Source organism: Salmo salar, chromosome ssa19, assembly GCF_905237065.1.
Source record: "Salmo salar chromosome ssa19, Ssal_v3.1, whole genome shotgun sequence".
NCBI classification, from domain to species: Eukaryota; Metazoa; Chordata; class Actinopteri; order Salmoniformes; family Salmonidae; genus Salmo; species Salmo salar.
This window is the reverse complement of record NC_059460.1, coordinates 72,835,414-72,849,848: the sequence shown is the minus strand read 5'-3', so window position 1 is coordinate 72,849,848 and position 14,435 is coordinate 72,835,414. Positions and strand designations below refer to the sequence as shown.

The following is a 14,435-nucleotide window of genomic DNA, read 5'->3' as shown; positions in this document are numbered from 1 at the left end:
TACTCCAAAACCAAACTGCATAGGATATTTCCTGGTACATCCCCTATGTGTGATAAATGTCAGGCTGAGCAGGGTACACTACTCCACTGCTTTGCCCTATGCTCTAACTTTTATGGGTATTGGTGTGGAATTTTTGGGGTCCTCTCTGAAGTTCTGGAGACTTCAATAGACCCAGACCCGCTTCTGATAATCCTGGGAGTGTCCGATTCCCTAAACGGATTAACCAACTCCCAAAAACAACTAATCTCTTAGTCTCATTTCGGCAAAAAAAATCATCTTGTTGTTTTGGAAAAAGAGGGATGCGCCCTCTACCAAATTATGGCTCAGCGAATTGGCAAACACTGTACATTTAGAAAGAATTAGATATATTCTGAACAATAAATTATCAACATTTGATCAAATCTGGCAGCCTTTCCTCTCTTACTTGGACCAGGCGGCGCTGTGAATTTGCACTTTTTAACGCACTCTCAATTGTCATATGGTAATCTACCTTTGGGCAGCATGTGCTGGCCCCGCCACCCGAGCAGTTGGGAGGGGAATAAGGGGGGATAAAGGGGGGTATAATTGGGGGGGTTACATCGACCCTTTTTCTTTATACCTGTCCTTGTTTTGTATGTCTTTTTTTGTAATATTTGTTTTGTGCCCAGAACTCTGGGTCTTTTGGTTAATGTCTGTTCTCTTATGTTTAGATAAGAACTGTAAACTTGTCTTTTATACCTATACACCACTCTTGTGTATGTGTTCAATAAAAAATATTTGAACAACTGTGGGACAGCATTTTGTAGCCTTATTCTTCCATGGGCCCCTAAGAATGTAATAGATCAATTAAATCCCAAACTACTTTCACTTAAGAGTATTGTGTTCAACAAGTGTTACTTATGGACTTTAATGTCCCCCCTTTCCTTTTTTCAGGGGGGAACACATACCCTTTAACCATGGAGGTTTTCTTTTTCACTTTGGGGGCTTCAGCATTCCTAGGCTGGGATTGCCAGTGGAGCCACCGCATGGCAAGCGGTACCGGAGCGCCAAGTCTAGGTCCAAGAGGCTTCTAAACAGATTCTACCCCCAAGCCATAAGACTACTGAACATCTAATCAAATGGCTACCCAGACTATTTGCTGCTACTCTATGCATAGTCACTTTAATATCTCTACCTACATGTATGTATTAACTCCACTAACCAGTGCCCCCGCACATTCCCTGTAAATAGGCCAGCTATTGTTATTTTACAGATGCTCTTTATTTACTTTTCTTTTTTGTAACGGCATTGTTGGTTAAGGGCTTGTAAGTAAGCATTTCACTGTAAAGTCTACACCTGTTGTATTTGGAGCATGTGACAAATACAATTTGATTTCAATAATTCATTTAAGGAGAATTATCCAAAACGTTTATTGCATGACCACCTAGTGAGTTCAGAATACTGCAGCCAATGTTAATTGATGTGTCCCAAAATAATTGATATTTTGAAAGTTTCCGACAGGATTGTCCATCAGCAAAAACATTACAACCAACCAGAATCAATTGGACACAGTAATACATAATGCAGCTTTAATATTTAAATGTATGATTTCTTAGTGGGTAAACTGAGCATTATGCAAAGTAGTTAAGTCATGTATGTCAAGGGACTATGTTACAATATGTGCAATGTTACCATAAATCTTACAGTAAATATGGACATTTCATTTACATGTGTTATGGCAATAAGACACCGTAGTTGGTACATAGGTCATGGTGCAGTAAGTTTGAGGGTAGTGGAAGCACAAGTGAGACTTTGAGTGGAGTAACTGAGGGCAGAAAAGGATATCAGGGTGCCCAGGAACTTGAAGCTGCTGATCATCTCCATGTCAATGTACAGTAGATGGGAGAATGGTCAAGTATCACCATCTACTTTGTTTTTCTTATGCTGAGACTTGTCAGGTCCCACAGCTCCTTCATGTACTCATGTGTGCCATGGTAGTGTTGGGTCCATTCTGGGATACACATTCTTATAATGTAAAAAAATCAAATTAGTTATTACAGGATTTACAACCAGAGCCTGCTAACCAGTTTGTGGGTAAGGATGGCGGTGAAAGCAGAGCTATGAAAGAAAATGCACTGATGTATAATTTACATTTGTTGGGACAATAGGCAAACTGGAGTTGTACATAGTGTAGCACAATCTATTGTTCCAGTTTTTTAATTTTTTTAAAATCTATATCGACTGGGCTGCAGTGGAGACGGTAAGAAGCTTCAATATCATGGGGCCCTAACTTCTAACGTCCTTTCCTGGTACACCCACAGACACTGCAGTCAAATGCCAACCAGCGGGTCTCCGTCCTACGGTGGCTGAAGACGTTTTGCCTGATGTCAAACAAGAGTCAGATTGAAGTGTCTGGAAAAAATGTAAACAGAACCATAAGAGCAATTTACTTTGTCATCTTTACTGGCAGTTTTAAAATGTCTAATCGATTCATTGACTCCAAGAACCATAGATTGTTTGTAGTTCATAACATTAACACAACTGACAAATGTTGCTTGACTGTAAATTGGGATACATGTTTTAATAACATTGGATATTTGATTGGGCTTAATGTTGCATACAAATCAAATTTATTTATAAAGCCCTTACATCTGCTGATATCTCAAAGTGTTGTACAGAATCCCCGCCTAAAACCCCAAACAGCAAGCAATGCAAGTGTAGAAGATACCTTGTGCATGCAGCATGCCAACCAGGTGAGAATCACCAAAATGAATTGATACTTGGTGAATCAGGTCTTCTCTGCTGCTTTATCAGTACTAGCCGATAAGTCACATTTAGGTAGCTTGTCTTCCTTAAGTCAATGATAAAGCTAAATAAAGACAATAGTCCAAAAATTGAGAACTACCAGGATTTTGAGCATCTCCGTTGTCTAATCTATGCATGCCTGGCCCTGCATGCAAGCAACAATCTCGCTAGTATGTAAGTTAATTTACCTTGATAATATTAATTAACACAGTCCAATGCGTTTCTGTGGCTGTTACAGTTTATATGATTTTTCAGCAGGGCTTTTAATAAAACACAAGACGGTGCCGTTCATTACGTCTAGCAGTATGACCGGGCAAAGTTTGAGGCTAACTATATGATATAATATGGCCGGGGTTCGAGGCTACTGACGTTAGCTAATTTAGCTAGCAAAATATCTGATTTAGCTTATGCTAAGTACACTGCTGATCCTGGTGCTAGATTAATGTTAGCTGAATTTTATAGCCAGTGATGATAAACAGATCCTTCCACTTTAAACTAGTTGATAAACTTTACGATTAAGTAACAACAAATTTCAAAGACAAAACCGTTACCTTGTAAAGGTTCAAACTCTGCTTGCAGTGGAAAAGGAAGTTCCTTCAAACTGAAATCTGGTAGAAAGGAGGAGCTAGGGAAATTGGCTAGTAAAATTAGCACATTAAGGAACGCGTTAAATTAGTGTAGGTGTTAACTTGAAGTGTGCAGAACCGCTTGCAGCCGTTTATTTAGTGCATGTTGAACCGCCTGCAAGCACATTTGCACGCGCTTATTTGACGCGTGTAGGCATCAATTTAGCGCGTGAAGACATTAATTTAACATGTGCACGCGTTAATTTAGCGCCTGCACCGGTTTACTTTACACACGTAGCATAAAAAAGATCGCGTTTTGACCACGTGCTTTAAGACCCAAACGGCGTTCCATAGTCTTCTTGATCTATTTTACGTGTCAGAGTATTGATCTGAGAAAAAGCTGTTCATGTTCCTTTCAAAGAGGCAACATATGGCTTTGCTAAGACTTATCTCTGACTTGGACCAAGAGAAAGGCTATCCACAAGATCAAGTACGCCACCTATATGCTCATAGCTTGATAGAAATAAAGTACTGTATCTCTAGATACAGAAGGGCAGTGTGGAAAACGACAGGGTCTGTGTGACCTGCTCTAAGAAAACAAGCATGGTTGAATAACATTGACCAACAGGTCACATTATCCTACAAGTATAGCATTACAAATGTATGCATGAATGGTGCTGGAGTAGCCTAGGCATATAAGGTTGAAAGTGGACTTTCAAGAAGAAAATTGGGTGTTTTGATCCCCCACCCTGCAGGCACCGATCTTATTTAGTTCCCACTAAGTAATTTAACTAGTTTCTTTCTCGTGTGGATAAATAATATGCATAACATTAAAAGCACAATATATGCGTTTATATATGTTATATGCATAACATATATTTGTTAGCCTGATAGTTGTTCGAGTAGGACACAAAGTAAAATAAAGACTTGAATTAACTCATGATATTCTCCCATGGATTCCCTTGTTTGTGTTGAGTCTCAAGCTTGGCCTTGCGGTGAATTCAACAGCTGACTGGCAGGCCACAGTAAAAACCGGCTATATCGTACAAATTAATGAAAACAAAGATATGCTTTTTTGTCTTTAAGTTTAGGGTTAGGCATAAGGTTAGCAGTGTAACATTTTAGAAATAGGCGGGGTTTGTGGCTGTGGTAACTAGTGACGACTCAGACAAGGGAATAGTTTGAGAAGTAGGCGTCTGGCATGTGCAGATATCTGTGGTTTCAATACACAGCATTTCCTGTCAATTTAGGTGCAACTAGCATACTAGCTAGTACGGAGCTAACATGGCTGTGCGACAATTTAGGAAACAAATAGCTAGCTAACCTCAAAATAAACAAAACCGAACCAAAAGGAAGGTGTAGGTTACATGCCTGAAAACAATGCAAAGCTAGCAGCAACGCCGGGAAGTGGTGCGTTCATGCTACGCATGTCGTGTGTTTACAAGCTAACATGGACCTTGGATCAATGCTGTACAACAATTTGAAAGATGTATCATGGAGCACGACGTCTTTACCCCTAGACCGACTTGTCAGTGTTTATAGATTGCCGCAAATTGTGAAGTTGGACAGTGGTAGGTAAACTTTGAGCAATTTATTGTTTTTAGTAAGGGTTAACGAGTTAATACGCTGCTTAAAATGGCAATAAGCCAATTAAAGTTAGCAAGCCTCCAACCTAACTATATAGGTTAGCTAGCTAAGTTGCCTAGCCATCTAATGTTAGTTAAATTTGCTAGCAACCATTAACTAGCTAACAGTTAGCTACTGAAAAAAACAAAAAAAAAACAGTTAGCTACTCTGTCATTCTTGACAACGTAGCTAACGTTAGTCAACAAAGTTGCAAAAGCTTACCTAGCCTGTTAATAAAATTTGACAAAATAGAAGAAATGCATAAAAGATGGTAGCTAACTAGATTCATTGCTTGATTGTTATCAAGTTCCCGAGTGGCGCAGCGGTCTAAGGCATCTCTAAGGCATCTCAGTCATACTGACCCTGGTTCGATTCCAGGCTGTATCACAACCGGCCGGGATTGGGAGTCCCATAGGGCAGAGCACAATTGGCCCAGTGTCGTTAGGGTTTAGCCGGGATAGGCCGTCATTGTACATAATAATTTGTTCTTAACTGACTTGCCTGGTTAAATAAATAAACATAACGTTACATTTGTAATTGAAATGCATTGCAAGAGTCTTTTCTGTAGCGGGCATGCATACAGAACAAATATCCTCACTGTAAAATGCAGTCCAAGAGTGGGCTACCAACAAAAACGTAGCTAAACAATAGAGCAAATGCAGAGATTTTTCACATGCAAATGTAATTTGGTTTAGGCCATGATGATAGCCATATCTACACAGTTCTATTTAAAGCTTTAGCTACATAGCCATTTAAAAACATAATTTTTACATTTTAGCCCACAGTTATAAAAGTCTAGATTAATGCTTAAAGTCTACATTAAAACATGAGGTGATACGTTAATCATGTAAAATATACTATTCACAAGGGACTGATAACTAGTTATACATTTAAATGATTGATATTACTGTATTCAAATCCATCTGTGAAAAATTGTGCCTCATTTTTTTATGACAGTGATGTTTTCTACTTGTGTAATTTGAATGAAAGTGTCTCTCTTCTCCAGGTGAGTTGGTGGACGGCTTACGAGACAATGACTACCTCTTGATTCATTCCTGTCGTCAATGGACTACAATCACTGCACACAGTCTGGAAGAAGGCCATTATGTCATTGGGCCCAAAATAGAGATCCCGGTACATTATGAAGGTTAGTCAATCACTGTTCCATTTCTAAAACTACTTTGTCAGTGGTTCACATGGCAATGTTTATTCAGATGTATTTGAATGCCTTAGAGTAATATTAATCAGTAAACTAAACCCACTCAACTTTTACAACATTGACTATGACTCTCCCTTGCCACAGTCTAGCATATAATTTCAGCAACCTATTTTACATCACACTTCACGTGGACTGATTAGACAGATCTTTGCTAAAAGCTTATTTTATTGTTAACAAGCTTTTCAATGCCTTTCTAAAGCCATTGAAGTTAATGAAGGAAAAATACATTGATTTGTACAACCAGTACATTTTAATTCCTGTACTAGAATCAAATACGCAACATGCAAACACGCACATTGTACTGTTTACTCAGGGTTTAGAACAGGCACAGTGCCGTTTCACTAATCTTAAAAGCCTCTCAGGCTTGAATCAATGATTACACAGACGATACCCTTTTTACATTACTGACTCTCTGCTGCGCCTGTGCCAATCCAACTGATCTGGCTGATGGGACCTCAGACTGACATATGATCAATGCTCTCGCCTCACAGCATATGGGAAGTGTACTTAGTCAGACTGTAAAACTGATTCACGGAAACACTGTACATAACACTGGAACATTGAGGTTGCAATGAAAGCTTGGCCTGGTGCAGGCTGAGGCTACTGCTGGGAACCAGGGTTATTCAGATAGCAATGTTCCCAGAGGGTCTTTGTTGTGTGTTCACTGAAATATTTCAGAGATGTTTCCTTTTGAAGCACAGACTAAACTAAAAGGGCCTATCCTATCCAGTAACATAAACAAAGGTAACATGTAGCCAGGCTATCCTGTCTGATTCTCTCCACCCCTTCCTGTAGGTCAGTTTAAGCTGCTGGAGCAGGACAGAGATGTCAAGGAGCCGGTGCAGTACTTCAACAGTGTGGAGGAGGTGGCCAAAGCATTTCCCGAACAGGTGTATGTCATGGAGGAAATTACGTTCAATGTGAAGGTCAGTTGCTATTGGTTGATAGTTAATCAAAAGTTGATTTTGGCCTTAAAGTGACTTGTAAGTTATGTACATTTCCAAAATCTTCAGAGGTGACATTGTCATAGGAGGTCAATTGGAGTGTTTTTAGGCCTTATAGTTATGTGATCTTTAGGCTATGAGACTACAATCCAACACGTCCTTGTCTCACAGATGGCTTCGGGCGAATGCAACGAGGACACGGAGGTGTACAACATCACACTAAGCACCGGTGATGAGCTCACCCTCATGGGCCAGGCAGAGATCCTGTACGCCAAGGCGTCCAAGGAGAAGTCGCGCTTCAACACCATCTTCAAGAAAATTGGCAAGCTGAACTCCATCAGCAAGATCGCAAGCCGTGGCAAGATGCCCTGCCTCATCTGCATGAACCACCGGACCAACGAGAGTGTCAGCCTGCCCTTCCAGTGTAAGGGTCGCTTCAGCACCTGCAGCCCCCTAGAGCTTCAGATGCAGGAGGGGGAGCACACCATCCGCAACATCGTGGAGAAGACCCGGCTGCCGGTCAACGTCAGCGTGCCTGGCAGCCCGCCGCGCAACCAGCATGACGTCCACCTGATCCGCGAGAGTCACCGCTACAAGTTGGTCAACATCCAGACCAAGACGGTGGTGGTGGGCTGCGTGCTGCGCAGTAACAAGATCACCCCCATCCACTTCCCACTCCACTTGGCCTCCATGCCCAAGTTCATCATCCCTGAAGGGTTGCTTCAGAACGAGCTGTGGCTGGACACCATGGTGCACCGCTGGTTCACCTACTGCCAAGAGCAGTTTGACATTGACGACTATTCCCGTGCTGTGCGTGATGTCAGGACCGATTGGAACGACGTTGATGGGAGGAGCCCCAAGAAGAGTAGTGGTAGTGGTGGTAGCAGCAACAGCAGCAGCAATGGCTGCCCCTCCCACATGCACATGCCCAGCTCTCTCACGTACGCCCGCGACGAGCTTACCCAGTCATTCCACCGGCTCTCGGTGTGTGTCTATGGCAACAACCTGCACGGCAACAGCGAGGTCAACCTGCAGGGCTGCATGACGCTGTGCGGAGACTGGGTGCTCCTGCCATCCGAGGGCTTGCTGGCTGATTCGGTTGACACAGAGTACCTCTTCCCTGAGCTGCTGGAGGACATGAGCCAGTCGGCTGTTCCCTATGAGGAGCTGTGGCTGGACAACTTGAGATCAAGTCGGGGAGGAGGAGGGCACAGTGTAGGCGGCGAGGATCCAAGAGGCACCAGCAACACCATCGCCACCTCCATGGCTGTCATATCATACCCCGTCTCCTCCTGTCATGTGGGTCCAATGGTCAGCTCTGAAATCTGTCTAGCTCCGCCCCCAGTCCCACCAAAGTCTGAAGCTGTGAGTACACATGAATTCTATCACCATGGCTACATTAAACAACTAATATTCCAGTATTACTACCAAGCAAATTGAGAAAATATTGATGTTACTGATATAATTGGCATATGATCAGATGTAGGCCCAGTGTTTGAGACATTACATTGTAACAATTTAATATTCTTTACTGGTGTAAACATCCTCACAGCTAAAAACAAACCATTTCTCAAATTAGCAAGCAGTTGTTCATTGCTTGTTTTCACTGGCTGTTTTGGGATGGTTTGAGGCTTTCTGATTTACCTTCACCTTCCTCTCCAGGTGAAGGTAGAATGCCGTCATTTGAACGCCCCTCCCATTCCCCCCCGAAGTTCCAAGCAGATGATGTCCACCCCAACGCCGGCTGTAGCTAAGGCTCGGCAGACGGAAACGCGCTCTCCAAGCCCTACTCTCTCCTATTATTCCTCAGGCCTACACAGCATGTAAAATCCCAATGTGTAGCCTCATCATTTGTGCATAACTTTTGACTTCAATGCATGTTTCACACACGCCACTCAAGTTAGGATTTGGTCCTGCACGGTCTATAGATTTTATTCTGATCCTAGATGATACATTGAAATGACCATAAAAAAAAAAAAAAAACTTATGTACACACTTCCTTACACATTGCTGACTAGTCAATAGCCCTTGTTTCCCTCCCAATGGTCTGGAGTGTTGGGCTACATTTATCCCTATGTGACATTATTTCAGAATAGTTTAGCAGTGTTTAGACTCAATTTGTACCTAGTTCTTTCACTAACTTTGGTATTTGTGTTTTGCTCGCAGCAGTGGAGGAGAGAATGAAGTGACTGAGGCAGATGAGCAGAACCACGTGTGTTACCCCTGTAACTGGGTCAAGGGCAACGAGGAGTGCCTGACAGCATCCCATTTGAGCCCACCTCACGACGGCGTACTCTCCTGCCCTTCTAGACTATCGTGGCCCAACTACTTCTGTGGAGGGGATTCTCAAAGCATGGAGGAGTTCCTGCCCATCCCCTGTCGAAGTTACTACAGCTATCCCAGAAAAAGACCCTCTGGCACGCCCAAGTCACCATGTACTTCCAGCCTTTTTGACTTTGATAGAAAAGAGCAGAAGGGCGGTAGCGCCATCCCCTTGAAATCCCACAAAGCCTCATACACTAATCGGTTTTGCCCCAAGTCGTCGAGCTACACCCTGGAAATGTACAGAGACAATATGATAGACGAATGTAACACTAAACAAAGCCTGTCGTGCCCCATCTTGCCACCGAGGACGCCCAAATCAAACGAGACATGTAAAGATTCTGTCGAAGATACGGCGCAGGACACTCTAAAGTGCCTGGTCAGCCAACAACACAATCAGGTCACGACGACAGAAATATTCTCCATCTCCTATCCCCCCCTACCGCCACTGTCCTCCCCTTTCCTACCAGCCCCCGGAGGACAATGGCAACCACCCACCAACCTCTCTGGACTTTCCATCGAAGAGGTGTCCAAATCGTTACAATTCATCGGCATTTCCGGTGACATTGTGTCTTCGTTCATGACAGAGAAAATCGACGGGAATCTACTTCTGCAGCTTACGGAGGAGATTCTGACAGAGGACTTCAAGTTAAGCAAACTCCAAGTGAAGAAACTCATGCAGTTTATAAAAGGTTGGAGGCCTAAAATATAGCCTAACCCTGTACCAAAAACAGTTTTGTACTCAAACGCTATGCACATCCAGAAATTATTCTGGGGTTATTTCATATAGTAGGAGTTGGCCAGATGATTTTCTGAAACAACTCTGCACATTCTAGTTCTTTGAGAAAGATAACACATGAATTGGGCATAGTATATAAATTACTAGATGCCCTCTCTCAATAACCCACACTCAACGTTAAGCTTTCTTGTTAAACCAGAAAACCAAGGCAGTCTCGAAGGTGGCTGCCTAACTTGTCAATCCAGCTCTCCGAAGTCCAACCCTGGTAATCATTACAGTTGTCTATGTAACAGGGATGTTTTTGTTAACTCGTCATTATATCTGTTTAGATTTTCTGTTTGTCCTCTTTAGGGACATTCTCTCACAACTCCGTTACTATTTGCTTTAACCCGAAGCCTTTCCACGAACGTTTGCGATCCAAGCGATGGCATTTAACTAATTTATACGCGTATGCTTCTTGTAATGCTGAATTAATATGCAAGTAATAACCACCAATACAATGTAACTTCATATTCCGCATAATGAAATGCACTTGAGTAAAACCGCCTTTGCCAGTACAAATAGACTGTGACAATCAACTCATGACAACACTGTACAGTCGTGGCCAAAAGTTTTGAGAATGACACATACATTTTCAAAGTCTGCTGCCTCAGTGTCTTTAGATATTTTTGTCAGATGTTACTATTAGAGGTCGACCGATTTATGATTTTTCAATACTGATTATTGGAGGACCCAAAAAAAAGGCCGATGCCGATTTAAAAAATAAATAAAAATAAATAAATTATAAAAAAATTACAAAAAAAACTATTTAATTCTTTTTTTATTTGTAATAATGACAATTACAACAATACTGAATGAACACTTATTTTAACTTAACATAATACATCAATAAAATCAATTTAGCCTCAAATAAATAATGAAACGTTCAATTTGGTTTAAATAATGCAAAAACAAAGTGTTGGAGAAGAAAGTAAAAGTGCAATATGTGCCATGTAAGAAAGATAACGTTTAAGTGCCTTGCTCAGAACATGAGAACATATGAAAGCTGGTGGTTCCTTTTAACATGAGTCTTCAATATTCCCAGGTAAGAAGTTTTAGGTTGTAGTTATTATAGGAATTATAGGACTATTTCTCTCTATACGATTTGTATTTCATATACCTTTGCCTATTGGATGGTCTTATAGGCACTTTAGTATTGCCAGTGTAACAGTATAGCTTCCGTCCCTCTCCTCGCTCCTACCTGGCTCGAACCAGGAACACATCGACAATAGCCACCCTCGAAGCAGTGTTACCCATGTAGAGCAAGGGAAACAACTACTCCAAGTCTCAGAGCGAGTGACGTTTGAAACGCTATTAGCGTGCACCCGGCTAACTAGCTAGCCATTTCACATCGGTTACACCAGCCTAATCTTGGGAGTTGATAGGCTTGAAGTCATAAACAGCGCAATGCATTGCGAAGGGCTGCTGGCAAACGCACGAAAGTGCTGTTTCAATCAATGCTTACGAGCCTGCTGGTGCCTACCATCGCTCAGTCAGACTGCTCTATCAAATCATAGACTTAATTATAACATAATAACACACAGAAATACGAGCCTTAGGTCATTAATATGGTCGAATCCGGAAACTATCATCTCGAAAACAAAACGTTTTTCCTGTCAGTGAAATACGGAACTGTTCCGCATTTTATCTAACGGGTGGCATCCCTAAGTCTAAATATTCCTGTTACATTGCACAACCTTCAATGTTATGTCATAATTACGTAAAATTCTGGCAAATTAGTTTGCAACGAGCCAGGCGGCCCAAACTGTGGCATATACCCTGACTCTGCGTGCAATGAACACAAAATGACACAATTTCACCTGGTTAATATTGCCTGCTAACCTGGATTTCTTTTAGCTAAATATGCAGGTTTAAAAATATATACTTCTGTGTATTGATTTTATTAAAGGCATTGATGTTTATGGTTAGGTACAGTCGTGCAACGATTGTGCTTTTTTCGCAAATGCGCTTTTGTTAAATCATCCCCGTTTGGCGAAGTCGGCTGTCTAGGAAGAAATAGTCTTCACAGTTCGCAACGAGCCAGGCGGCCCAAACTGCTGCATATACCCTGACTCTGTTTGCAAGAGAAGTGACACATTTTCCCTAGTTAAAAGAAATTCATGTTAGCAGGCAATATTAACTAAATATGCAGGTTTAAAAATATATACTTGTGTATTGATTTTAAGGCATTGATGTTTATGGTTGGAGCAATGTGTACCTAAGCGATTATATGCAACGCAGGACAGGCTAGATAAACTAGTAATATCATCAACCATGTGTAGTTAACTAGTGATTATGATTGATTGATTGTTTTTTTATAAGATAAGTTTAATGCTAGCTAGCAACTTATCTTGGCTTCTTACTGCATTCGCGTAACAGGCAGGCTCCTCGTGGAGTGCAATGTAAAGCAGGTGGTTAAAGCGTTGGAATAGTTAACCATAAGGTTGCAAGATTGAATCCCCGAGCTGACAAGGTAAAAATCTGTCGTTCTGCCCCTGAACAAGGCAGTTAACCCACCGTTCCTAGGCCGTCATTGAAAATAAGAATGTGTTCTTAACTGACTTGCCTAGTTAAATAAAGGTAAAAAAAATCGGCCAAATCGGTGTCCAAAAATACCGATTTGTGATTGTTATGAAAACTTGAAATCGGCCCTCATTAACCGGTCGACCTCTAGTTACTATGGAATACTGAAGTATAATTACAAGCATTTCATAAGTGTCAAAGGCTTTTATTGACAATTACATGAAGTTTATGCAAAGAGTCAATATTTGCAGTGTTGACCCTTCTTTTTCAAGACCTCTGCAATCCGTCTGGCATGCTGTCAATTAACTTCTAGGCCACATGCTGACTGATGGCAGCCCATTCTTGCATAATCAATGCTTGGAGTTTGTCAGAATTTGTGGGTTTTTGTTTTTCCACCCGCCTCTTGAGGATTGACCACAAGTTCTCAATGAGATTAAGGTCTAGGGATTTTCTTGGCCATGGACCCAAAATATTGATGTTTTGTTCCCCGTGCCACTTAGTTATAACTTTTGCCTTATGGCAAGGTGCTCCATCATGCTGAAAAAGGCATTGTTTGTCACCAAACTGTTCCTGGATGGTTGGGAGAAGTTGCCCTCGGAGGATGTGTTGGTACCATTCTTTATTCATGGCTGTGTTCTTAGGCAAAATTGTGAGAGAGCCCACTCCCTTGGCTGAGAAGCAACCCCACACATGAATGGTCTCAGGATGCTTTACTGTTGGCATGACACAGGACTGATGGTAGCGCTCACCTTGTCTTCTCCGGACAAGCTTTTTTCCGGATGCCCCAAACAATCGGAAAGGGGATTCATCAGAGAAAATGACTTTACCCCAGTCCTCAGCAGTCCAATCCCTGTGCATTTTGCAGAATATCAGTCTATCCCTGATGTTTTTCCTGGAGAGAAGTGGGTTCTTTGCTGCCCTTCTTGACACCAGGCCATCCTCCAAAAGTCTTTGCCTCACTGTGTGTGCAGATGCACTCACACCTGTCTGCTGCCATTTCTGAGCAAGCTCTGTACTGGTGGTGCCCCGATCCCGCAGCTGAATCAACTTTAGGAGATGGTCCTGGCGCTTGCTGGACTTTCTTGGGCGCCCTGAAGCCTTCCCAACAATTGAACCGCTCTCCTTGAAGTTCTTGATGATCCGATAAATGGTTGATTTAGGTGCAATCGTACTGGCAGCAATATCCTTTCCTGTGAAGCCCTTTTTGTGCAAAGCAATGATGACGGCACGTGTTTCCTTGCAGGTAACCATGGCTGACAGAGGAAGAACAATGATTCCAAGCACCACCCTCCTTTTGAAACTTCGTCTGTTATTCGAACTCTATCAGCATGACAGTGATCTCCAGCCTTGTCCTCGTCAACACTCACACCTGTGTTAATGAGAGAATCACTGACATGTCAGCTGGTCCTTTTGTGGTAGGGCTGAAATGCAGTGTCAATGTTTTTTGGGGATTCAGTTCATTTGCATGGCAAAGAGGGACTTTGCAATTAATTGCCATTCATCTGATCACTCTTCATAACATTATGGAGTATGCAAATTGCAGCAGACTTTGTGAAAATTGTCATTCTCAAAACTTTTGGCCACAACTATTTGAAAATCTATATTTCATTTTTTTTAACCAACGTTGATTTTATGTAATGGTTAAAGAAGCATTGGGGTTCATGAAACAACTACCGGGATTTACCATTGCTAAA

The 14,435-nt window shown here is 41.9% G+C and overlaps 1 protein-coding gene and 1 long non-coding RNA gene across 5 annotated transcripts; one reads left to right on the top strand and one right to left on the bottom strand.

The window, feature by feature from the left end:
• Positions 1-1,533: 1,533 nt before the first annotated feature.
• Positions 1,534-4,415, bottom strand: LOC106579560 (uncharacterized). Its single transcript, XR_001322678.2, has 3 exons — positions 3,315-4,415; positions 2,687-2,809; positions 1,534-2,370 (listed from the first exon to the last, which is right to left on the bottom strand). It is a non-coding gene; the product is annotated as an uncharacterized lncRNA (long non-coding RNA).
• A 108-nt stretch (positions 4,416-4,523) lies between these two features.
• Positions 4,524-14,039, top strand: garem (GRB2 associated, regulator of MAPK1). 4 transcript variants are annotated; one of them, XM_045702703.1, is made up of 7 exons: positions 4,524-4,900; positions 5,962-6,102; positions 6,970-7,100; positions 7,290-8,483; positions 8,781-8,941; positions 9,285-10,132; positions 13,985-14,039. In XM_045702703.1, the coding sequence occupies exons 1-7, from the start codon at positions 4,780-4,782 to the stop codon at positions 13,996-13,998; spliced, it is 2,610 nt and encodes an 869-aa protein (XP_045558659.1). In that variant the 5' UTR covers positions 4,524-4,779; the 3' UTR covers positions 13,999-14,039. The 4 variants fall into 4 exon arrangements, with proteins under 4 accessions (XP_045558659.1, XP_014015061.1, XP_014015059.1 ...); XM_014159586.2 differs by lacking the exon at positions 13,985-14,039 and having other exon boundaries at positions 9,288-10,921; XM_014159584.2 differs by lacking the exon at positions 13,985-14,039 and having other exon boundaries at positions 9,285-10,920.
• The last annotated feature ends 396 nt before the right edge of the window (positions 14,040-14,435 follow it).